Here is a 26,875-nt window from a genome sequence, read left to right on the forward strand (position 1 = left end):
AGCATCTCACCTTTCTCTGTCTCACCAGCTCTTTTACTGCTTCCTTTCCAGCACCAGACCAGGACCTGGTTTTGCCCCCTATGAATAAACTGTTCCACCACCTACAAGCACATAAATGAACTGTGGGATTTATAAATGCAATCTGTGGCTCATTCAACTGAAAGTTCCATGGCTCATTCCTAGGACACAGACATGGTAGGACAACTGAATAGGCAGCAGGACTACCCTGGCAAATTTGGGGTATTAGTAAGTATGCTGAACCTGGTCACAACACACTGTCATTTTTAAATTTTATAATGTTGACTCTTGGGATTACAGACAGTCCCAGTTAGAAAGCCACTGGCCAGACATTATGGCCTCTTTTACCTTTGTTGGACCACCCAGTAGTTACGGTCCTTCATAACTGCTGTGCATATCTACAGTATTGATGCATCTGTGTTCTGTATCTATTCTATTATAGTGTTTGCATTACTGTGTTATACTGTTGAGGTTTGTTGTCTGCTTGTTTTTTTTTTTTTTTGTTCTGCTCCCCTTCAGGGCTTTTATCTTACACTAAAGCCCATTTTAAACTACAGATTTGCCAGTGAGATTGAGTTCAGTCAGGGTGGGCCATCACTGGAAAGCACAGAAGAACCCATTTAACCAGCAGGTCCTCCATGTTTAGTGCTACACGCCTAAATTATCTTCAGTATTCTGCACACGTATGGGTGTGTCAGATGTCCAGAATCCCACTGTGCTCAATGGTTCCTTCCATTGACCTCTACATCGCTACTGTGTCCTGTAATGACACAGGGACTGACAGGAGGATCCACAGAGCATAGCAGGAGACTAGGAATTCAACGCTTTCCAAAGTGTCAGATTCTGATGATTCTTCAGTCAGCCATATCTGTAATACAGTTCAGGCCAGGAGTGCGAATGGCGGAAAATGAAACATGCACTCTCTGCTTATAGAGAGGGCTAGTTTATAATTGTTGTTCTAGTGACAGGGTCACTTTAAAAAGGTACTGATAAGTTCATGCTGGTGTAAATATGTCTTATCCCACATTCTATGGGGCTGAACACATTGTTATCAGTGCTTGCTCCTAGTTGTGATCATTTTAACGGTAAATGCTGGTGTGTGCAGGCTGATTTGCATTTTGAAAGGTAATGGGGAATTTGCATATTTCCTTATTGAAGTTGTCTCACAATATCTAAGCATGCCTCCAATATCCTGGTTACATTAGCTGACTTCATACCAAAGGAATGTCATTATAAACAGGCAAAAAATTTTGGGGGAGCATACCCATGTATTTCCAAAGCTGCTGCAGCTATGAACCAAAAGACATGTATATTAAAAAAGAATAGCGTGCAAATGCAAAAGAAATTACTACCAAATCTGAAGAGAGTCCATAAATAAAAATGGGGGTTTGGTCCCACCATATGGCCATATCGTGCTCAAGCCCACTACTGCGTCAAAGTACCCCATTATCAGTGGGTCCTACACTATCCATGAAAAAGAGATGAATCCAGCCTTTCTAACCCTTGGAGATAATACTCCTTGCTGGGAAAAATGTGCAAATGCATATCATTATAAACTGACCAAGTCTTTAAAGGTCATGTTGCTTCAAGTGAAGTTGCCCGGTGGTTGGCCATTGTCTTACACACAAGTCATATATACTACAGCTAAAACTTGGATCAATTGTCTCGCCTCAGAGCTGCCAAAATGCATGCGTCTGATCTTGTCATCTGTGCCACACCATCTAAAATGGAGGGACCCATGGCAGAAATGGTATCTTTAGTTAAGTATTCTTGTCATATTTTCTAATATTATTACATCTGTTATCTGTATTTGTCATTACTTAAAGTGTTACTAAACCCAGAACCTGCATTCGCTATATCTGGTCTCCCACAGTACATTGAAATGCAATTATTTTAGTAAATATAAACTGATAAATACCTTTTTTTCATCAGCTGTATATAGCAATTAGCGCGAACTTGTATCAGTGTGTGCTAAAAGATTGTAGGAGGAGTATTTTTTAATTAAGAAAAAAAAAAACTTTCTAGCAATACATACCAAACTATGCAGCCTGACTCCATAGACTGTAAATATTAGGTTATTTTTTGGAGTCTGTGGCAGAAGGAGATGATCAGAGAAGACAGGATCGAACAGCCTTTTAACACAATACAGAGGATTAACTCCTTAGGTTCCACACCAATGGGGTATAACAAGCATGCTTTACTGCATATACAGACTGATTTTACTGTTGTGGGTTTAGTAACAATTAATCATTCACCTGGGGTGGCATCTTTATTATTAACATAGTGTTCCATATTTCAATATGCCCCCGTCCACAGGCCACGTTACCCACCACAACACATTTGTAGGGAAGAGACCCTTGTCCTCTCAACATTGGAATAAGCTGCTTTGTCAAAGCAAGTGTTTGGAAGCTCTCAGTGCGTTATAGGGGGGATGAGGATGACAGGGGGTAGGGTGTTAGCAAGGTTACAGTGAGGTGCCAGATGTGATGAGGATAACAGGAGGTAGGGTGTTAGCAAGGAGGCATCTGGGTGCCAGGTGCGATGAGGATGAGGATGAAAGGGGGTAGGTTGTTAGTAAGGTTGCACTGGGGTGCCAGGTGTGATGAGCATCAGGATGATGGGGGTACTGTATTAGGAAGGTTGCATTGGGGTGCCAGGTGTGATAAAGGATGACAGTGGGTAGGTTTCTAGCAAGGTTGCAGTGGGTTGCCATGGGTGATGATTACAACAGGGGGTAGTGTGTTAGGAAGGTTGCAGTGGGATGCCAGGTAGGAGGATGAGGACGACAGGGGGTAGTGTGTTAGCAAGGCTGCAGTGGGGTGCCAGGTGTGATAAGGATGACAGAGGGTAGTGTGTTAGGAAGGTTGCAGTGGGGTGCCAGGTGGGAGGATGAGGGTGACAGGGGGTAGGGTGTTAGCAAGGCTGCAGTGGGGTGGCAGGTGTGATGAACAGGAGGAAGAGGATGACAGGGGGTAAGGTGTTAGCAAGGTTGCAGTGGGGTGCCAGGTGCGATGAGGATGAGGAACAGGGGGTAGGGTTTTAGCAAGGTGGCAGTGGGGTGCCAGGTGGAATGAGGCTGACAGGGGAGAGAGAGAAAGAGAGAGAGAGAGAAAGAAAGAGGAAAGGCACAGAAATAGAGAAAGAAGGATCACAAATATGAAAAAAAAAACCAACACATTTTTGGCATGATCTGTATTATTTATGGATTTTGAAATTGGGAAATAATTTTATTTTTAAAAGTTTAGAAATATCTATTACCTCAATATGCACATCTGCAGGCTTTAACTGATGCTGTTGAGAGGTCAAAAAAGAACACTGCGAAAACATGTACAGTGGTGTTATCTCATATGGGATCACTGTCTCTTAAAATCCACTATAGCCTGTGTCCTCCTGCTTTTATGGGAGGTGGATCATCCATCCATAAATCAAGAAGTGACATCCCAAGCACTGTGTTCTTTTTTAGTTACTGGGCATGGAGGAGGAAGGAGGGACTTGGCTGTCATTTAGGATCTGTATACAAACCCAAATGTGTGATGTCATACCATGTGACCTGAATAGCTCAGCCCAAACAGGAAATGTTCTCTCCAGCAATAGAGGCCAAACTAAGCATGTGCAGCCGGACTACTCTGACTTATCTGGACTTGTCCAGAGTGATATTGCAGGAGGGGGAGGATCTGTGCATACAGGATCACACAGCCTTTTTACACAAAGCAGAGGGTTAATCACTTAAGTTCCACTGTGAGTATAACAAGCATGCTATTCTGCATCTACAGACAGATTTTACTGTTGTGGGTTTAGTAATACTTTAATTAAATGTTATATCTACAAGTGTTCGTGTGATCTCTCTTTGCTCTTCTCATATACAACCCCAAAAAAGTAAACTGTCATGTAACCATGATAAAATATTAGACCAGTGCTTGGAAATTAATGACTTTTGTTTTATTTAATGACCTCCTAGTATGGCAAGAATAGTGTGTTTAACCACATTAATACTGGGCACTTTCACCCCTTCCAGCCCAGGCCAATTTTCAGCTTCCAGCGCTGTCACACTTTGAATGACAATTTTTCACACAAATAGAGCTTTCGTTTAATCACAGCTAGGTTTTTTATTTTGTACTAATAAAAAAAAAAAGAAAATAGACAGAAAATTTTGAAAAAAAAACATTTTTCTTAGTTTCTGTCAGTACATTTTGTAAATAAGCAACTTTTCTCCTTCACTGATGTGCGTTGATGAGGCAGCACTGATGGGCACTAATGGGCTGCACTGATGGGCACTGATTAGGTGGCACTAATATTCTGCACTAATGGGCACTGATGGGTGGCACTGATATGCAGCACTGATGAGCACTGATAGGCGGCACTGATGGACACTGATAAGCGGCACCGATGTGCACTGAGAGGTGGTACTGGTGGGCGGCACTGATGGGCACTGACTGGTGGCACTGAAGGGCACTGACTGGTGGCACTGATGGGCAGCACTGGTGGGCACTGACTGGTGGCACTGATGGGCAGCACTGGTGGGCATGGATGGGCGGCACTGGTGGGCACTGATGGGTGGCACTGGTGGACACTGATGAGAAGCACTAATAGGCAGCACAGATGAGCAGGCACTGATGGGCACTGACTGGCATCACTAATGGGCTCTGATTGGGGTCACTGATTGGCACTGATTGGGATCACTGATTGACACTGATTGGGGTCACTGATGTGTCATGTTTAATGTCATTGATGTGCATTTATTTTACTGTATTTGAATCAGGGCACTGATCATCAGTGCCCTAATTACTTTTCTTGTACTCCCCTTCAAGGAGGAGCCGCTGATCAGCTCTCCTCACCACACACTCTGACCGTGTGAGGCGAGGAGAGCCGAAAAACGGCCCTTCCTCATTTACATGTGACCGGCTGTAAGTGGACACAGCCGATAACATGGGTAAAGAGCCACATCTATGGCTCTTTACCAAGATCGGGGTCGCCACGTGTCTTATTGTATTCCCTTTCTCTAAAAAGTTTGTTCCTTATGCTAGTGTCGCCAGTACAGTATTTGTTCATGGATATCATATCCCCCCTCAATCGTCTCTTCTCCAGAGAGAATAAGTTCAGTGCTTGTAGTCTTTCCTCATAGCCGATGCCCTCCATTCCCCTAATTATTTTTGATGCCCTTCTCTGGACTCTCTCCAGTTCCAGCACGTCCTTCCTGAAGACCGGTGCCCAGAACTGGACAGCATACTCCAGATGTGGCTGGACCAGAGTCTTGTAGAGTGGTAGAATAATTTCTTTATTTCTGGAGTGAATCCCCTTTTTTATACATGCCAGTATTCTGTTGGCTTTGCTTGCAGCAGCTTGGCATTGCATGCCACTGCCAAGCCTGTTGTCCACCAGAACCCCCAGGTCCTTTTCCATCTTAGATTCACCTAGAGGTTTCCCCCCTAGTGAGTAGCTTGCTTTCGTGTTTCTGACGCCCAAGTGCATTACTTTACATTTTTCAACATTAAACCTCATCTGCCATGTAGTTGCCCACCCCATTATTTTGTTCAGGTCAACTTGTAAGGTTTCCACATCCTGTATAGAAGAGAAGATATTGGCATACTTAGTTTAGTATCATCCGCAAATACGGTACTGAGATTGTACTAGATATCCCCTCCTCTAGATCATTTATGAATAAATTAAACAGGTTTGGTCCCAGGACAGAACCTTGGGGTACCCCACTTTCCACACCCGCCCAATCCGAGTACTCCCCATTAATCACTACCCTCTGGACTCTCTCCTGGAGCCAGTTTTCTATCAAGGTACTCACTCTATGGTCCATACCTACAATCCTTAGTTTGTACAGTAAGCGTTTGTGGGGAACAGTGTCAAAGGCCTTTGCAAAGTCCAGATACACCACATCCACAGGCTTACCTTTATCTAGGTGGCAGCTCACTTCATCGTAGAAGGTTAATAGATTGGTTTGGCAATAACCATTTTTCATGAATCCATGCTGATTACTACTAATAATACCATTTTCATTACTAAAGTCTTGTATGTGGTCTCTTAACATCCCCTCCAAAATCTTGCAGACTACTAATGTTAGGCTGACCGGCCTATAGTTACTCTGGATATATCTCAGCCCTTTTTTAAATATTGGCACCACGTTGGCTTTTTTCCAATCAGCTGGCACCATACCCATCAGTAGACTATCCTTAAAGATCAAGAATAATGGTCTGGCAATCACCTGGCTGAGCTCTTTAAGAACCCTCAGGTGCAAGCCATCTGGTCCCGGTGATTTATTTATATTAAGTTTCTCTAGTTTATTTCTAAGTCTATCTTCTGTTAGCCATGGGGGTACTTCCTGAGGTGTATTATTTAGTTTAGCATTACAAGCTGGGTTAGTTTAGCCCCCCCTGATTCTCTTGTGAAGACTGAAGAGAAGAAATTATTTAACACTTTCGCCTTTTCCCTGTCCTCTGTGGCCAAATTTCCTTCATCGTTTTTTATGGGGCCAATGTGTTCTGGCCTCGCTTTCTTACTGTTTATATACTTAAAGAATTTTTTGGGGTTCTTTTTACTCTCTTCCGCTGTATGTCTCTCGTGTTCTATTTTAGCCGTCCTGATTTCGCCTTTACATTTCTTATTACACTCTTTGTAATGTTTGAATGCTGCCAATGACCCCTCAGCCTTGTATTTTTTGAAGACCTTTTCTTTAATATTAATATGCATTTTTATGTTGGAGTTTAGCCACCCAGGGTTTAGTTTTGCTCTTTTAAATTTATTTCCCTTTGAAATGCACTGGCCAATCCCTTTGTTTAGTATGCTCTTGAAGCACTCCCATTTTTCCTCCATGTTTTTTGTTCCCAGGGTTCTATCCCATATGATATTTTCTAGCAGAAAGCGCAGTTTTGGGAAATTGGCTCTTTTGAAATTCAGTGTCCTTATATTACCCTTCTGTTTCCTATTACTATAATTAATACTGAAACTTATTGACCTATGGTCACTGTTTCCTAAGTTGCCCCATATTTCTATATCCGTAAGCAGGTCTGAATTGTTGGTAATCAGTAGGTCAAGTACCGCATTGTTTCTTGTCGGTGCGTTCACCATCTGACCCATGAAATTGTCCTGCAAAACATTTAGGAACTGCCGAGCCTTGGCTGAATGCGCGGTTCCTTCTGCCCAGTCTATATCTGGATAATTAAAGTCCCCCATTATAATGACATTTCCCATCCTTGCTGCCAATCCTATCTGTAAAAGGAGTGATTAAACAATAGGGGACTGGGGTAAAATTCCCAGTTTGCAAGAATCATTCCTAATAATACTTGGTCTTGCCTTATGAATACTTGATCCCAGTTCTTAGACTTTCCTGGCTATGACTACACTTGTCACTTCCTTGCTGGCTCTACTTCATTCACTTCTTGAAGGTGCGTAAGAAGGGATCATATTTCTTAGACACATTCTGTTTGGGTGTTTGTGTCAAGAAATTATGTATCATCTAACACTGAAGTGGACGTAAACCAGACAGATTAAAGTATACCTATTAAAATTGTGCGCTGCCTATAACCTTTTTTCTGAAATACAGTCATGTTCATGTTTTGGCTTCAGTGATTTCTGAGTCACTGGTTTTGAAGTATAAAGATTCTAACTTTTTTCCAACAGTCTTTTTTGATTTTTCTGCATACTTATTCCAGGTCTGTGTCACGACAGGTGTACTTTAAGATATATCTGAACACAAGAACAAAGTTTATCTATTGCATCTTAACAATCCTTGGTGGTGGTTGGCACTAGTTTTCTTTTTTTCAGACTAACCATTTTCTTAAAGTACAGAAAAGTACTTGTCAATACTGATAGAAATCCAGTGTCCCGGTAACCTCCTGTGTTCTGAGCTGAAATTTCAAACAATTGCTATTAGCTTTCTAAGCTATTCTCTTTGAACTATACAACCTCTTCTCCTTTGTAATGGGGATGGTGGAAGGGGAGGTCTTTGTAATTCAAAGCACATGAGCATCCTAGGGTGACAATGCTGCTCCTCCATGAATACAGTGCAGTGAGTAAGTGTTGTTACCCTAGGACAGAAGTGTGTCACTCTCAGGTTTACCAGGTGAAAAAGGTAAGAAAGCCTTTAAAAAGAAAACTAATGTAGCCACCACATCTAAGGACTGCTAAGCTGCAAGAAATTACATTTTTGTTTGGGTTTAGATATACTTGCAACACATAAGTAAGGTTCAGCATACACAAGAACTTTTATAGGAATGTAAGAAACCACTTGGTTTTGATTTGTCACAGTGTTGGCATATTTCTTACTTTTTTTTTAATTTTTTTTTTAGCTGGGCGTAGTTCCCCATTGTTATTATCTTAGTGAAATTTCAGTGTAGTTCACACACTTGCCATTTAATGTCCAAACCTGTTTTTTCCCTTTAGTTCAACAATACAGGGAAAGCCAAGCATAGAAAAAAGGTGTCTCTACAATGGGTTATCTCAGGGGTGCTTGTACCTGTGATAAGCACAGAAATTCTAATGAGATTCCATTGTCCATTTTTGCACGGTTGTGGTATATATCAAGTAATCTGTCACTTTTGCAGGGAAGCAAAGAGAGCAAGCAGACACATCATATAAGTGAGTAATAGTGACGCATGGCTATCCTTTAGAGGGGGAAGCGAGAGACCCCTGCAACATTGACTATGTAAACCTTGTGAATTGCCACCCTTGTAAGAACTCCTATTCTCCTTATGGGAGAGCATACCAGAGAGTTAGAAGCAGGTTGAGGGCTGGGGGCTAACACCTGGACTTTCCATTGGGGGAAGCAGGACGTTCCCTTGGCGTAGGCTAGGAAGTAGTGGCTAGTGTAATAGAAGAAGGAACTTGGGAGGTAACCGCACTTGCTATTATCCCTTCTGGGGAAAGTTGGGACTGTTAGCGTTTTGTGAACTTTTCTAAGTCTTAAAATCTACTAAGGACCAGTGAGTTTGCTGTAGGGTCTGTTCCCTAAGTTCCTATGAGCTTTTAAGAAAAATGTCAGTTTATTGCAGGTATGAGAAGAAAACTAATGTAGCAAATTTATATTACATTTAAATACATTTTATGGAATAGGTTAAGGAGCGGGTGCAATTTCCACCTGACTGCTGGGTTGTTGTTTTCCACAGAAAGTATACCGGGTGTCTAGGAGAAGCTGTATTAGGGATAAGTCTTGAAAGTTGATTGGGCCTCCTTTGTGAAATCATAGGGAGGCTATCCCCTTTGTGAAAGAATGGACCCAAACGTTTCTGGATAGACATTAACCTCCCTAGCTATATTCCGGAGTGTGGCTCGGGGTTAATATTCAGTGCCAAAAGCGGTAACCCCCGAGCCACACTCGGGATTACCCCACAATCAAACTTAACTGTGATCCCCGCTGTCCTCCAGCCATCCTCCTGCTGTCCTTCCGCTGTGTGCTCGGCCGATCCCGGTACCTTCTTCCGGTTCCCTTCCCTGTGAGTGCCGCGACGCAGGGGGGTGGAACCGGTGGGAGATTAAAAAAAAATAAAACAAATGACATGATACAGTGTAATCTGTTAGGATTACAACTCTGTATCATGCCATTTCACCACAGGTTTTCACCTAGTGGCTTTTCCAGTGCCCTGCCTGTACTTTTTGTGGTTCTTTTTGCCTGGAAAATTGAGAACGTCCATGGTGTCCAAAAAGCGTTCTTTTAGCTCAAAAGCGATTTTGGACAAACTGGAAAATGGTGAATCAGAATTATTTGAAGAACTGAGCGATAGTGATTTGTGGGAAAATTCGTCATCAGGTACTAAAAGTGAATACAGCGACGATTCTGCGACTGAGCTCAGCGAAGTGCGAATTTAGTACGGATCAGACAGCGCCCCCAAGATTCCAATTTACTGGAGCATCTGGTATGAAGGTTGACGTTGACCATGACAACCCCTTGGCATACTTACAATTATTTCTGACCGATGAGGTTATTAAAAAAATAGTTACCGAGACAAACCGGTACAAAGAGCAACAATTGGCTACTCTGCATCGGAAGTTTGCAAGATGCAGAAAGGAGGAACCAGTGACCAAAGATGACATTTGGAAATTTCTGGGACTAATAATACTTCAGTGAATGGTGGAGAAACTCCTGCAGAAGCGGTATTGGACAACCAATACATTACTTGCCACTCCATTCTTTGGCACAGTCATGTCAGAGTACAGATTCTCCCTCATAATGAAATATCTCCACTTCAAAAACAATGAGGAATTTGATGAAATGTATTATTATTATATTATAATTTATAATTTCGTGTTTCAAACTTTATCATACCCCGGAAGTCTACTAGACTCTTGTTTGGACAGATTTAAGTGAGTTATTCCTAAGAATTACAGGCTTAAAATACAAAACATATTTCCATGCAAAACAATGTACCGCTTTTAGCACAAAAATTCTGACATAATCAGACTGCCAGGGAGGTTAAAGTGGTTCTAAAGGGTGAAGGTTTTTTACCTTTATGCAGTCTATGCATGAAGGTAAAAAACCTTCAGGGTGCAGCTCCCCCCCTATATTCACCTGAGCCAGATCCCAATCCAGCGATGTGCAGGAAAGCAGAAGCTCTCCCGGGTCTCTCCCTCCTCATTAGCTGAGACACAGCAGCGGAAGCCATTGGCTCCCACTGCTGTCAATCACAACCAGTAAGTAGGGAGCAGGGGCGGGGCCGAGCCTTGCTCTGTGTATCTCATAGACTCAAGGAGGTGGCTCGGGAACACACTAATGTTCCCAGAGCAATCAGTTTGCTCTGGGGTCACTCAGCAGGGGGTGCCAGCGAGGGACCAAAGAAGAGAAGGGTCGGGGCTGTTCTGTGCAAAATCACTGCACAGAGCAGGTAAGTATGACATGTTTGTTATTATTAAAACAAAAAAAAATCAGAACCTTATTGACTCGAGTATAAGCCTAGGGGTGGGAAATGGTGCAGAAGATGCAGGGCTGTGGGCATGGTGCAGAAGATGCATGGCTGAGGGCATGATACAGGAGATTCAGGGCTGAGGGGCATGGTGCAGGAGATGCAGGGCTGAGGGCATGGTGCAGAAGATGAAGGACTGAGGGCATGGTGCAGGAGATGCCGGATTGACATGTCGGATTGGCTGCCGCTGACGCTCGGTCAGCCCCAGGGAGAACAGGTAAGTGACTCGAGTATAAGCCGAGGGGGGCTTTTTCAGCATAGAAAATGTGTTGAAAAAGTCAGCTTATAGTTGAGTATATACCGTACCTGTCACTGCCTATTACTATCACAAGAGATGTTTACATTCCTTGTGACAGCAATAAAAGTGATTACAATTATTATTTTTTTAAATGGACAGTGTAAAAATAAAAAAAATTTCAAACGCCCGTCCCTTCGTGCCTATGCGCAAAAGCGAATGCATACACAAGTTGCGCCCGCATATGTAAATATTGTTCAAACCGCACATGTGAGGTATCACCGCGATTGTTAGAGTGAGAGTAATAATTTTTGCACAGGACCTCCTCTGTAACTCTAAACAGGTAACCGTTAAAATTTTTTAAAGCATCGCTTATGGAGATTTTTTAAGTACTGTAGTTTGTCGCCATTCCACGAGTGTGCGCAATTTTAAAGCTTGACATATTAGGTATTTATTTACTCAGCGTAACATCATCTTTTACATTATACAAAAAAATTGGGCTACCTTTTACTGTTTTTTTTTTTTTTTTTTTAATCCATGAAAGTGTATTTCTTCAGAAAACATTTCATTGGAAAGACTGCTGCTCAAATACATAAAATATTGCAACAATCGCCATTTTATTCTCTAGGGTCTCTGCTAAAAATATATATAATGTTTGGGGGTTCTAAGTAATTTTCTAGCAAAAAATACTGATTTTAACATGTAAACAACATACAGTATCTCACAAAAGTGAGTACACCCCTCACATTTTTGTAAATATTTTAGTATATCTTTTCATGTGACAACACTGAAGAAATTATACTTTGCTACAATGTAAAGTAGTGAGTGTACAGCTTGTATAACAGTGTAAATTTGATGTCCCCTCAAAATAACTCAACACACAGCCATTAACCACTTTACCACTAAGCCAATTTTTTACATTTTTTGTTCACAAGTTAAAACCAGTATTTTTTGCTAGAAAACTACTTAAAACCCCCAAACATTATATATATTTTTTAGCAAAGACTCTGGAAAATAAAATGTCGGTCATTGCAAAATTTTTTGTCACGTGGTATTTGTGCAGCGGTCTTTAAAACGCAATTTTTTTGGAAAAAATTTGAAAAATCACATTTCACTGCATTTAAAAAATACTAAACAGTAAAGTTAGCCCATTTTTTTTGTATATTGTGAAAGATGATGTCACGCCGAGTAAATAGATACCCAACATGTTACGGTTTAAAATTGCGCCCCCCCGTGGGATGGCGACAAACTACGGTCAATAGAGATCTCAATCTGCGAAGATTAAAATTTTTTTAACGGTTACCAGTTTAGAGTTAGAGTGTAGCTCTTTTTTTTTAATTATTGCCCACGCTCTGGCGATCGCGGCGATACCTCACATGTGTGGTTTGAACAGCGATTTAATTCGCGGCTCGACTTGCGTATACGTTTTTTTTTGTGCTCGAGCTAACGGTGACGGGGGCGGCTAAATTTTTTTATTTTTTTTTCCTATTTATTTTTTCTTTTTATTTAACTTTATTACAGGTTTTTTAAAAAAAAAAAAATCTGATCACTTTTATTGCTGTCACAAGCAATGTAAACATCCCTTGTGACACCAATATGTAGTGACAGGTACACTTTATGAAGGGATCGAGGGTCTAAAAGACCCTAGACCCCTCCACTACACTTCCATGTATGCAAAACGCCGAAAACGGCATTTTTGCATACAGCCGTTTTTCAAATGTGCCGCCTTTTGCAGCACAGTAACCCGGAAGTGACGTCATGGACGCCGCCTCCGGGTTACGTCATCGGAGACCCGATCGATGCCGTTTCCGGCATTCATCGGGACTCCATCCAGCCGGCGGACGTGCCGGCTGGGTGCTCGGGGCTCCTGGTGGGACTGGAGCCCCGAGCAAAGCCACGGAAGGCGGCGGGAGGGGGGGACGTCCCCTCCCGCCCCCCCGGGTAACGATCGAGCGGCTCCCGAGCAGCATTGGTCGTTACCGACGGAAAGCTGACCGTCGGCTTCAAACAACGGTACCGGGATGATGCCTCTAGCTAGCTAGAGGCATCATCCCGGTATAACCCCGGTAATCCCGGTATAACCCCTTAAAGTTAGCCGACGTAGGTCTACGTGGCTAGACGTTAAGTGGTTAATGTCTAAACCGCTGGCAACAAAAGTGAGTACACCCCTAAGTGTAAATGTCCAAATTGGATTGACATTTTCAATTGGATTGGATTGGACATTTTTATTTTCATTTGGAAAATATCCAAATAATTCTTTATTTCTCCTTACAGGAGAAAAAAAAGATTAAAAAAACAAGTTAAAAGCCACATTTTTAATTCATTCTGACCATTAGAATGCATTAACCAACAAACATACCCATTTATTAATTTGCACTTTTTATTTCCCAACCAAACGCTCCTCTCCTAAATGTGCCAGTGATTTTTTGATTTTTTTTTTACTGTAAATACCTATGTGTGCATGGACACATAGGTAATATGGCAGGGCTTTAGAGGAAAAAAAGACAAAGCCCTGTAAAACAAGCGTTGTTTTAGCTGCAGTGTGCTTGAGGCCTAAAATCGTATGGCTCTGCCATAGTTTCACAGAGTGTGGGAGTGATGGGGCCGGCGGCGATGGCGACATTACACAGAGAAAGAGGAACTTACGTTGTTCCTCCCTCTCTGTGACCCTGGCTGTTAGTGGGCAGGAAAGCAACCGATCAGACCGATCTGTGTCTGATTGGCTGCATTGGAGGCCAGAGGAGAGATTAGACCCCAGATCTCTCCATAAAGAGGACCTTTAATGGCCCATGCTGTCACAAGGGTTGTTGTTTGAATAAAATAAATAATACTAAATAAAATAAATAATACTAAAAAAAAAATATAAGTGCCCCCGTGCTTACGCGCAAATGTTTATGTAAGTCCCACACGCATAGGTAAATGGTGATCGCACCACACATATGAGGTATTGTTGCGAGTGTCAGAGTTAGAGCAATAATTCTAACACCAGACCTCCTGTGTAACTCTAAACTGGTATCCCCTAACCTGTAAAGGCATTTAAAGTGACGCCTATGGAGAATTTTAGGCACCGTGGTTTTGCGCCCTTCCATGGGCGGACGCAATTTTAAAGCATGACATGCTAGGTATCTATTGACTCGGTGTAACATCATCTTTTATATTTTACAAAAAATTAGGTATTATATTGTGGCTGTTTGCAATAAAATGTATTACCACTTAAGGATCGGAAGGTTTTTCCCCCTTAATGACCAGGCCATTTTTTGTGATACGAAACTGCGTTATTTTAATTAACAATTGTTCGGTTGTGCGACCATGTACCGAAAAAAAAATTATGTCTTTTTTTTCCCCACAAATAGAGCTTTCTTTTGGTGGTATTTGATCACCTCTGTGGTTTTTATTTTTGCACCATAAACAAAAAAATGCGACAATTCTGAAACAAAAAAAAAACAATATATTTTACTTTCTGCTATAAAACATTCCCAATAAATATTAAAAAATCGAATTTTTTCATCAATTTAGGCAAATAAGTGTACATTGATTGGTTTATGCAAAAGTTATCATGTCTACAAACTAGGGGATAGATTTATGTCATATTTATTTATTTTTTACTAGTAATGGCGGCGATTAGCGATTTTTAGCGGGACTGCGACATTGCGGCGAACAGATCGGATACCTAACTCACGCTTTTGAGGGGACCAGTGAAACTAATACAGTAATCAGTGCTAAACGTATGCACTGTTACTGTATTAATGGCACTTGAAAGGAAGGGGTTAACACCAGAGGCGATCAAAGGTTTAAGTGTAGGGAGTGCTTTCTAACTGTGTGGGGATGGACTCACTAGATGAACACAGAGACCTATGTTTCTAAATAGGAGGATCCCTGTGTTCATCTCTGACAGAACAGCGGTCTACCTTGTTTACATCCGCAGACCGCCGTTCTGTCTCCATGGGGAGCGATCGCACGTGGCTGGCAGACATTGCGTCAGCCGGACCCACTGATTGGCTCCCCCTCTGACTAATCGGCGCATGTACACGCGCGTGCCCCCACTATCTGTTACATGAAGCAACATATAGGTATGTCGTTTCGCGTAATAGAGCTGACCTGCCGCTGTAAAACTACAGCGGCTGGTCGGCAAGTGGTTAAAGTGTACTTTTTCCAAAAAATGCATTTCAAAAACCGCTGTTTAAATACCGTGTGACGTTAAAAATGGCAACACCCATCATTTTATTCTATAGGGCCTCTGCTAAATATAATGTCTGGGGGTAATTTTCTAGCATAGAAAAAAAATTTGTACATGTATTTGAGAAGTGTCAGAATTGGCCCAGTAAGCAAGTGGTTAAAGAAAGGCTAAGAACAATAGAGAATTTCAATACAAAAATGTTGCTGACCACCACAGCTTCTTTATTGACTCATACAGATGGCTGTGTATAGCTGTGATATGTGTGCTTTGTAGTACATCGGATTCCCCAAACACGAGTTAGTGTCATTGTACACACAATTGTGTCTCACATCCAAATGCACTTAAACTAGAGTGATGCTAATTCATCTGTTAGAGGACTCCAACTAATCCCACAAATGACTTAAACAGAGTGTTAAGCCAATGCCATAATGAATTAATCACAAGTTTGATGGTCTCATTTGTTGCTGCTGTTCAATGACAACTGATACTATCTTCATTCAGTTAACATATCCGGAGTATTACTTTATCTTAGTACATTCTCATGATAACCCTCAGCTGTCCTTGGCACCATGGTATGAGTACACCGGGTACAAGCCAGAATATGAAATACTGAAAAATATATTAGATGACACAAAGGGCATATGGCCAGTAATCAGCCCTAAGTATAATTCTACAACACTGACTGCTAATTTGGAGACCTGAGTTCAGAAACAATTATGGGAACCTGAAAATCCAGTTACAGTTGTAACAAACTAGGATGACTGATGATTTAGTGTTACTCAGATGCTTGGTTGCCTGGTATACTACTAATAACAGTGTATGTAAGAGAGATGGTCAGCCCCTAAAGTTGCACTACCTGCTTGACATGACATCAACTACAATTGATGGCTGAATATTTTCTGATGTAGCCCCCCCCCCCAGAGGCATAGTGGTAACCCCCTGAGACAGGTGGGCTGACATTTCACCTTAGGGTGTACATTACTTAGGCAACAGAGGGATGTGTACAGATGGGCACTAGGCACTTTAGGATGCAAAACAAAAAGGAGTTTCACTCCTGGAAGGGGGGTATGGAATTCAGAACAGGCCTGCAGACTCAATAGCACAAAAAGAGACACCAGTACAAAAAAGAGCCTTTAGGCCCCTTTCACACTTATACGACCTAAATGTCTCGCAATTTTGCTGTGATTTTGATGAGATTTTGACTGGACTTGAAGCAATGCCTGTGTAATCTTGAGGTCTATGGACCCCAAAGCATCAAAGTCGGACCAAAGTAGTGCAGGGACTACTTTGAAGTTGCTGCGACTTGAAGTCGCAAAGATATGAACGGTACTCATTGGAAATCATGGAGTACGACTTGTCATGCGACTTTGCAGTCCCAAGTTGCAGGACAAGTTTTCCTTTGTTTTCTTGTATACTGAGTATAGTTCAAATTATGAAACTCTGCATTGCCAGTCAGTATTTTATGCGCATACATGTACTTGTACACACATACAATGTTAAATATAAGAAATTAGAATTGCATTAGGGAAGCTAGAATTTATTTTACATGTGTACGCGTGTAAGCACAACTATGCACAAAATAACCACAAGAAATTTCAGCCAGGAATACTGATGTTCAAATTACAGCACTGTGTGTAAGTACATTTATCCAGCACCTTTATCTAAGTATTCATCCAATCTCTATATAATTTAATTTGTTAATAAGTCAGCATAAAGGAAAAGTAAAAAAAAAAAACAAAACGATGGTTTAATCAATCGTTGTTTATATTAATTCTTAAAGTTCCCCCTAAATAGGAGGGTGGCAGGGGTGTGTCCTTTGCCTACATACTTTGTACTATGTTTCCCTCTTTCCCATGCCATAAAGCTGGATCTAATGGGAACACCCTGTTAATAGCCCTAATAATGTCACACAGCTATGCCACTTAGAGAATTTTCAGACTAGTGGTTTTGCGCTTATTCCACAACTTCCATATTAAAGTAAAATTCCATGTTTACTAGGATCTTAAATTGTTCAGTTGAGCCAAGCTGGCCCAAACAAACTATTTCCATTGCTAACTGATGGAAAATGCTAACTGATGTGGCTGCTGTGTGTGCTGTACTATACTGTAGTCGCATCAGCTTCCTATGACTGGCTGAGGTAGAAATTGTGATGTCATCTGCCTGCATCCCCACCTTAGCCAATCAGAGGAAGACTTGTATTCATTGATACAAATACTGTACAAGTCTTCTTCTGACTTACCTGGCCTGGCCCAAACAAGCTATTTAAAGTTATAGTAAACATGGAATTCTACTTTGACAACAATGGATGCAATGGGGTTCAATTACTAAAGGCAAATAGGCTTTTTACTTTGTAAGGGAATTTTCCCCAGAGTTTAGTGATTGAACTGAAGCTCTGCAGACCGCCATCATCTAATCACCTACAAGTGAAAATATGTTTTTTTACATTCTCCTTTACAGTGAATTTTCACCACACTTACTAAGCTAAATCAAAATTCCCTTGAAAAGTGAACAGCCTAATGGTAAATCAACCCCAATATTTACACCCAGTCTCAACTGAGTGGCATTGCATCTACAAAAGAGAGAAATATTCTTGGCAGCCTTGCAACTTTCTCAATAAGGTCCTATTGAATGAGTAAATGTCTTAAAGGCCTTAAAGTACAATTGTAATTTTTTTTTTTATTTACACTGTCAACAAGGTTGGTGAGCAACCTTTTTGTAAAGAAATATTACTGACCAGAAAATCTGGTTTGATTACACTCTGTTAGCACTGTTTAGGAATGTGTGCTAAGACTATGAACAATGCTGTATGTACATATTTTTAAAACAAGAAGCAAAAGCACTTTCAAACAACCCCTCACTTACCTCTGTAACTATAAAGATTGTGGAGAAATGCAACTTCAACATTTACTACAGCACTGAAATCATGGCTTCTTGGCTGTGATTTCTCCTTTAGATCCTGTCAGCCTTATAATGTAAATAAACAGCAGGTGCTGTAAGGTATTAGAAACCAACTAAAACCTGATTTTAGAGTCTCTGCTAACATCCTTGAGGATGAATTGCTGCACAATACATGCATCTACAGCGATCGGCAAGGGGTTAATTTTAAGATATTTTAGTGCTTGTTAAATAAATGTAAAGCACTTGCCAACCAAAAATGTGAACAAAATCTCATGCGCTGCTAGGTGACTGTAACAAACGTGTAAAATGTGTCTTTGAGACTGCTGCTTCCACCCCTTAAAGTTTACTACACTTTATAAAGAAGAAAGAAAAAATTAAAACGGTACTTCCAAACCGAGCCTTTTCTGGTAATTTGTTCGCAACTTTAACCACTTGCCTACAGTGCACTTTCACCCACTTCCTGCCCAGGCCAATTTTCAGCTTTCAGCACTCTCACGCTTTGAATGACAATTGCGTGGTCATGCTACACTGTACCTATATGAAATCTTTATCATTTTTTTTCACACAAATAGAGCTTTCTTTTGGTGGTATTTAATCACCTGTGGGTTTTTCATTTCTTACAAAAAAAAAAGAAAAAAGATAGAAAATTTTGAAAAAAAAAGTTTGTCTTATTTTCTGTGAGTAAATTTTAAAAGTAAATTATTTTTCTCCTTCACTGATGTGCGCTGATGAGGTGGCACTGATGGGCACTGATAGGCTGCACTGATGGGCACTGATGAGGTGGCACTTATGGGCACCGATGAGGAGGTACTAATATGCCGCACTGATGGGCACTGATAGGCGGAACTGATGAGCACTAATAGGTGGCACTGATGAGCACTGATAGGTGGCACTGATGGGCACTGAGAGGCAGCACTGATGGGCAGCACTGATGGGCACTGACAGGTGGCACTGATGGGCACTGATGGGCACTGACAGGTGGCACTGATGGGCACTGTTGGGTGGCACTGATGGACACTGATGGGCAGCACCATCAGTGCCCACAATCAGTGCCCATATTGCTGCCAGTCAGTGCCCATCAGTGCCTAGATGAGCAGGCACTAATGGGCACTGACTGACAGCACTATGGGCACTGATTGTGGGCACTGATGGTGGGCAGTAATTGGCACTTTATTTACATTTTGTGTAATCAGGACACTGATGATCAGTGTCCTGATTACTTGTACTTGTTTCCCCTATGAGGAGGAGCTGCTGATTGGCTCTCCTGGCCTCACATTTCCTCATTTACATGTGATCGGCTGTGATTGGACACAGGCAATCACATGGGCAAAGAGTCATGTCATTGACTCTTTACCGAGATTGGGGTCGCGCCATGTCCTAGCAACACGGCGCGGTCACGATCACCGCTCTGCGCGCCCCTGGGCGTGCGCGAGAGAGGCTGTTCTGGTGCACCGTCATATGACGCGTCCCAGAAAAATAGCTGCACCGCTCCGCCATCATTTGACAACGGCGGGTAGCAAGTGGTTAAATTAATTTTTTTCCTTCGAAAATTACTTAGAAGCCCAAACATTATCATTTTTTTTTTAGCAGAAACCCCAAAGAATAAAATGGCAATTGTTGCAATTTTCTATGTCACACGGTATTTGCGCAGCGGTTTTTCAAACGCAATGTTTTTGGAAAAAAATACACTTGAATGAATGTTAATGCAAAAAAACCCAATATATAAACCAATTTTTTGGTAAATTTTAAAAGATGGTGTTATGCCGAATAAATAGATACCTAACCTGTTACACTTTAAAACTGTGCACGCTAATGGAATTGCAACAAATGACGATAATTAAAAATCTCCATTGACGACGCTTTAAATTTTTTTTACAGGTAACCTGTTTAGAGGTATTGCTCTCACTCTAACGTTTGTGGTGATAACTCACATGTGTGGTGCGAACACCATTTACATATGCGTGCACGACTTACATACGCGTTCTCATCTGCGCCCGAGCACGAAGGAATGGGGGCAATTTAATATTTTTTCTTATTATCTATCTTATTTTTTATTTTTACACTGTCCCTTTAAAAAAAATGTTTTTTTATCACTTTTACTCCTATTACAAGGAATGTAAACATCCCTTGTAATAGAAATAAGGGATGACAGGTCCACTTTATGGAGAGATCTGGGGTCTAGAAGACCTCAAATCTATCCTCTACCTTTAAAAGCAAAAAAAAACTGAAGTGACTACATGATGTTGCTCCAGTCCTCTAAGATCATAGAGATGATCTGGTATCTGGCCTGAGAAACACCGGTAAGTGGCGGGAGGGAGCGACCCCTCCCGCTGCTTCTGAAAGCGATCCAGCGGTTAATTAGCTGCTCGGACTGCTTTCATGAGAAAATCCAGATGAAAAAAACATACCCGCTTTATGGCTCATAGCTTCAACCTTAACCCCAGTAAACCAATATACATGCCACAACATATACAGTATATATTTATATATATACCTATTGCAGTCGGCAATTGTCTGGGCACAGTTGCACTTTAAGTCCCGGTTCACACTATTGCGATGCGGGAACAGTGCGAATATAGTGCGTATTCCCGCATCGCATCCGCAGCACAGGCAGCTCACACTGCCATATGTGATACACTGGGGGTGTCAATTCAAAGTTAACGACACCCCCAGATCAGATCGCATATCGCAGTGCGATCTGACAGTTCGCACAGGAATTGGATCGCACTTGTGTGAACCACCATGCGATCCGATTCTGCTGTGGACCAAAAAAAGGGTCCTGTACAAGTTCACTGTGATTGCGGTGCGAATTCAGCCATACACACTGTATGGCTGAATTTGCACCGCACAGACATCGCATGTGATTTTAGGAGCAGTGCGCTCTGAATCACAGGCAATGACTGCCATCGCAATAGTGTGAACCGGCACTAAGAACTGCTAAAATGTGGGAAAGTAGACAAGAGAGCATTGATGGATCGCAGGAAATGAAAGCATACAATCGTACAAAAAATAAATAAATAAATAAATACTTTTCTCCAACAGTTTTTTGGTGATAAGCATGTGAAGCGAATGATAGCATCAGTGTTATGCAAAAACAACAATTGACTGTTAACGACATAAAGAGATAAGTACTTCCCTCTCTCTTAGCAGTGCTGCACTACAACACAGACCATACTGTACATTGAACAAATTGATCCACACATATGACAAGTACCTTTACATTGTAAGCTCTGGTAAGCAGGGCCACCTACCCTTTGTATTAGTTGGCATTCTATTGTAAATGCTTTATATTTTAGTGTAATATTTTTTAGCTCTTTTGAAATAATTTGCACCTGTTATCAACTTTATTATTTTGATAATTCTAAATAACTAAATTAGTGCAAAAAGTTAAAAAGTCTCAACATGAAAAATAAAATAATTTTTTAATGATATTTTTAGCACAAGATATGTTGACAATAATCTCACGTAACGTGCCACATTAGAACACACTCTATATTTTTTATCTATAATTGGTAAATTATGGTTACTTAGAGATACCCTTTATAGCATACTAACAATGATCTCATTCAAAACCCTGTATATATCTATATCTATCTATATATATATATATTTATCTATCTATATCTGTGTGTTAAAAAAAAAAAAAAAAATATATATATATATATATATATAAACTTGACTTGCATATATAATGCTGAACACATGCAATGTACAGTACACAGCAGAGGCACAGAGCACATGAGATATACAGCAAAGAGATGTGTCCTTACCCCACAAGATAAGCCAGAATGGACAGTTGAACAACACGGAATAAAATCCCCACCTTTTTGTTCTTGGCAATGACATATTTTTCAGTTTTATAATCAAGGAGTGACATGAACAGCCCTTTCCAAGCAACCTGCCCCATTCTGTCTGCTCACATTGCAGCAATGAGACAGAAGAGTCAGAAAGGGAATGCAGCTCTGATTCAGGCACACGCGCTCTATCCTGAAACATGAGAAACAGCTGAGACTGGTGCTACTGCTTACTGCTCACCGCCTATACATCTAGGACACAGCTCAGTATGCAGTAGCTTCATGGCTGGCATGTGTGGGATTACTGCTAGGGTGACCACACAGCCCACATTTCAAAATGCATCATTCCAGCTTTATTTTTAAATGTATCTTGTCACACAATTTTCTTCAGACTTGCAAATAAACCAGCTGATCTGCCCGTGGGCTTATTTACAATTAAGATCCATTCCAGTCTGCTGTTTCAGTTTAACAGAGACATCAGTGGCATGAATCACACCCTAACTTCTTAAATCTCTTTGGATGTCCTCTGGTGAGATTTTCACCCTTTCCAACTGTATTATGAGGCTAAGATATGCTGTGGTTTTTAAATTATATTTTATGGGGAAACTTAGGCACCAATGCAAAATACAGTGACAAGCCCTGAGCCTTCACCTTGGTTGTTACTACAGACATTGCAGGACACACCTGCCCTAAACAGGAAAGCCTAAGTTGACTGTTAGACATTTAAATACCAAGACATCAAGAAGGTAGGCTTGTCTTATACCTTATACAGTTGCTCTGCAGACACCTTCCCTCCATTATAAATAGAGCTATAAAAACCTCTACCCTCAAAATGCAAAGCAGGGTTAGGAAAAAGTGGGACTTTTAGTGTGCCACTAAGAGAAAAAAAACACACAAATATATATTTGTTATATGTTTGTATATATATATTTGTTATATATATATTATATATATATATATATATATATATATATATATATATATATATATACACACACACATATATATATATATATATATATATATATATATATATATATATATATATATATATATAACAAATAACACCATTATTATACATCTTTAGTTTTTTTATTGTTTTTTTTATTTTTATTGCATTATTATTCAAAAATTTTTATTGAAGATTTTCACAGTAAATTTCACAGCAAAGTAAATAAATGGCAATAAATATTTCCTCAACATGAAATGCATATATGATAACGACAACAAAAAGGGGGAGTTAGCATTAAAAGCAAAGGAAGAACAGGAGGAATATAACCCCAAGCTCCACAGCAGCCGAATACTACTCTTAAATGGCTATCTTTATCAAATCCGAAACACATAACTGAGGGCTTACGATCTATTCTCAACTTTTTACAGTCTAGCCAATATGGCTAATGGGAAGACTATAGAACCTAGTGATCTCAATATATCATACTATGAAATTTAGAAAATGATTGGATTCCGTTGAGTCTCATTCGAAAGTACATGTCCCTTTCAACATGGAGAGAGGGCAATCCAACTTCCACAGCTGTAAATTACATAATTACACGAATTTTCCAAACATATAAATAAAGGAAAGAAAAGATATGTGAGAAGAGTAGGAGGAGAGAAAGAGGGTTGGGGGGGTTAGGGGGGGGGGGGGGAGATTCTGTGCTCTGGCACACGCCACCAGAAGACATTTTTTAGTCCGGTATAGTCCGGGAATCATTTGTCAAATATCAGATCCACTGGCCCCAAACATTTTCATTTTATCCTGTAGCATTGCCGATAACCATTCTTTTATCATTAGCCAGGAAAGCTTTTTTTGAACTGGTCAAATGGTATGGTAACCAACTTCCAGTTTCTGGCTATGGTGATTTTAGCAAATATAAATATAAAAGGCTTCCTCCACCTTGCATCTCAACAGAGCATGTTCAGGAGACTTGATGTCTGTTCAATAGAATGCATTTGATGAGTTAATGTTGTAGAACTTTTCTAAACACCAGTACATTAGAGGCTCTTTGCCCTTTCTTTTTTCCCTTTACAACTATTTGCTGGCACTGATGAAAATTTCTCCTCTTATATGGATGTAACCATATATGCGACTAGGCGTGGATCCTGAAGAGGTGATTTAATCGCAAATCCCATTGATCCTAAACGCCATATAAAGGCTAGTTGCATATACTGAACGGTTTTTATTTAATCTTAAATGCCATATTAGGAAGAACTGCATATAATGAGTGTAGTCTATATTAAGCTTATGCCTTAATTGTTAAACAGCCACATTTTATGATTTGTGATAGAATTTGTTTTTATAATAAAGATGTTATATGTTTTATTTACATGTGTGTGTTTTCTCTGGGTGGCACATAAAGTCCCATTTTTGCTCACTCTGCTTTGCTTCTTGGGGGTAGAGGTTTTCATACTGATAGACATTTAGCCTGTGCCTAATTAAAAGTTTAGTCTGTCTGAATTACTTCTGTCTGACTGTCTAACAGACTGGACAAAATGTGTCAGGGCGGAGCTTCCAGTGCTGACATCACACCGCTACACGATTCGGGGTGGGTAGCGGCTTTCTAAATGAGTGTTGTTACCATTGGGCTTGTTTTTACAACATTTTAATAAAACTACTGCACTATTGGACATCATTTCTGGCTTGTGGTGAGCTTAATTTGTCTGTAGTTGGAGCTTACCAGAAGATGCCATAATATGTGAATCGCTACACTGATTCCAGAGGATACACTAATGAGTCACAGACAGTTTTGCTGTTGTAATGACAGCCTATGTTTCCGGTGAGTGCTGAATTCACAAAAAGCCTGTTGCTGGTTTAGTGAACACTGTGGCATCAACAAGCATATTTGTTGTGGTGGATGGTAGTTTCTATTACCTTGATCTCTTGATTTACTATATACTGAGATTTATGGGACTTTAGTATGCTCTATTATGATCATTTTATAGACTTCTGTTTTTCCACATTTTTGTTAAGTGGCGCTACACAATTTTTACTTATATATTGTACAGGATTAAAGTACCTTTCACATTGTTTTATTTTCTATTACTTATTTCCATGCTTCCTTTTAACACAATGTTTATACCCTAAAAAGAGAGAGAGAGAGAAAATACTTTGCACAGTAAAAAGATTATTTACATTAAAGTGTACCTGTGGGAAGTTATTTCAGCCTTGCTATGAATAATAGACAGATAGCTTCCTGTTTTCTGGCTCTGACCTGCCACCCCCCCCCCCCCCCATCCCATGCAGATAAATAGTTGCACCCCATGCTGGCACAAGGTTCACTAGCACCCAAGATAAAAAGGCCAAAGTGTACCCTTCTCCCATGAGCTGTGAACTATCGGTACTTTTTTTTTTTCCCAAGCAGGATTGATTTATTAGAAAAGATATAAAAGCCGTACATTACAGCTAATTGGCATGACAAAGCACAATATCAACAGTAGTACAAAAAAAAGAAAAAAAGGCATGGCAAGTCACAGCAGTAGTGGGAATTTATTTATCATAAATTTTTTAGAACAAGTGCATATTAGTTGATTGGAAGACAATACCATAGCAGGAATGTTAAGGGGGCCCACATAATAGCGAAGGGTGGAGGGGGATCAAGGTGGGAGATAGAGGGGGAGGGTTGGGTGCAAAGAGCAAAGGCAAGGAGTGGGGGGAGAAAATAGGTGAAGATGTATGAAAGAGAACAGACATATGACCTGCTCGAGCCTCTGTTCAGGGAAAATGCTTATAGGATTACGATTAACCAGCTATTGAGACATCCAGGGAAGGTAGACCTTGTCATTTTTCCAGAGGCAGCCTCTACTGGGGTATGTTAGCTTATATATGGGTAAGGCAGCATATTGGTCATAGATTCATAAGACGACATAGCAGGAGGAGAAGTAGATGACCATTTACACAAAATTTCTTTCTTGCCACAATATTGCAGAAAGGAAACCAATAACTTTTTTATGATGTGGTCTTTGATCATCCTCATGTATACCCAATAAGGCCAGCTCAGGAATCACTGAAAGGTTCAGCTGGAGTTTAGTATTAATGAGATCAAAGATCTGCAACCAGGAAGGAGAAACCTTGGGACAAGTTCAAAACATATGAAAATAGGTGCCGAATGGATTGAGCAACGTGGACAGGTGGGCACCTGACTAGGGTAAATCCTAAGCAACCTATTTGGCGTATAATATACTCTATGCAAAAATGTCCTTTAAAATTATAAATCCCTAGAGGAGATAACCAATTTGGGGCAGGCCTCTGGGCAGTTCTCCCAGTCTTCCCTATCAAGGGATGGGATGTCCCCCTTCCAGAGATCCCACAGCTGTTCAACCTTTAGGGATTCCGTACAAAGGAGGGCTACATAAAGAGCAGATAGAGGTTTATCTCTGGTTGGTCCATAAATTCTTCTATAGAATTGACTTGGGGGGGGGGGGGGATAGGCATATGTGGAAACTGGGAGCTGTGAACTACTTTAGCAGTGTTCTTTCCAGGTCCTTCTATTTTTGCACCTCATCTCCTGCTGAAGCCCCTATAGCAGCTGCCTTTTCTGTCTATACCTTCAATGCAACTACGCTTTTTGGATGCAGTGGCTCTATATGGGGATTCAACATGGAATGTAGGCACCTGGAGATTCCTGTAATTCATAATAATCAAGTCCTAAAAAATAATGCAAGCTTGTGTTAAAGTATAGGTCTAAAAACATCTAATGTATAGATTGCCCGTTTAAGGTGGAATCACCTAGGATGAATCAAAGTGAACACAGGGGAAACAAACAGCTACAAATGTGTCTTTTTTGAAAACTGAATCTAGAACCCAATGCTGCAATACTGAATTTTACTCACTGTCATGTAATCAATAAAGTATTGT

The 26,875-nt window shown here is 40.6% G+C and overlaps 1 protein-coding gene across 2 annotated transcripts in view; it reads right to left on the minus strand.

Annotated features, from left to right (window-relative positions):
- The window catches only part of P2RX5 (purinergic receptor P2X 5), a 91,380-nt gene extending 69,126 nt beyond the window's left edge, over nt 1-22,254 (minus strand). Inside the window, exon 1 of one of the 2 annotated variants that reach the window (XM_082245842.1) lies at nt 22,000-22,254. In XM_082245842.1, the coding sequence (XP_082101968.1) occupies nt 22,000-22,136 (137 nt within the window). In that variant the 5' untranslated portion in view covers nt 22,137-22,254. The remainder of the gene's footprint in view (nt 1-21,999) is intronic. The other variant, XM_082245841.1, reaches the window with a different exon arrangement.
- Between the last annotated feature and the right edge of the window lie 4,621 nt (nt 22,255-26,875).

Source organism: Pelophylax lessonae (genome assembly GCF_965119305.1).
Source record: "Pelophylax lessonae genome assembly, chromosome: 2".
In the NCBI taxonomy this organism is placed as follows: domain Eukaryota; kingdom Metazoa; phylum Chordata; class Amphibia; order Anura; family Ranidae; genus Pelophylax; species Pelophylax lessonae.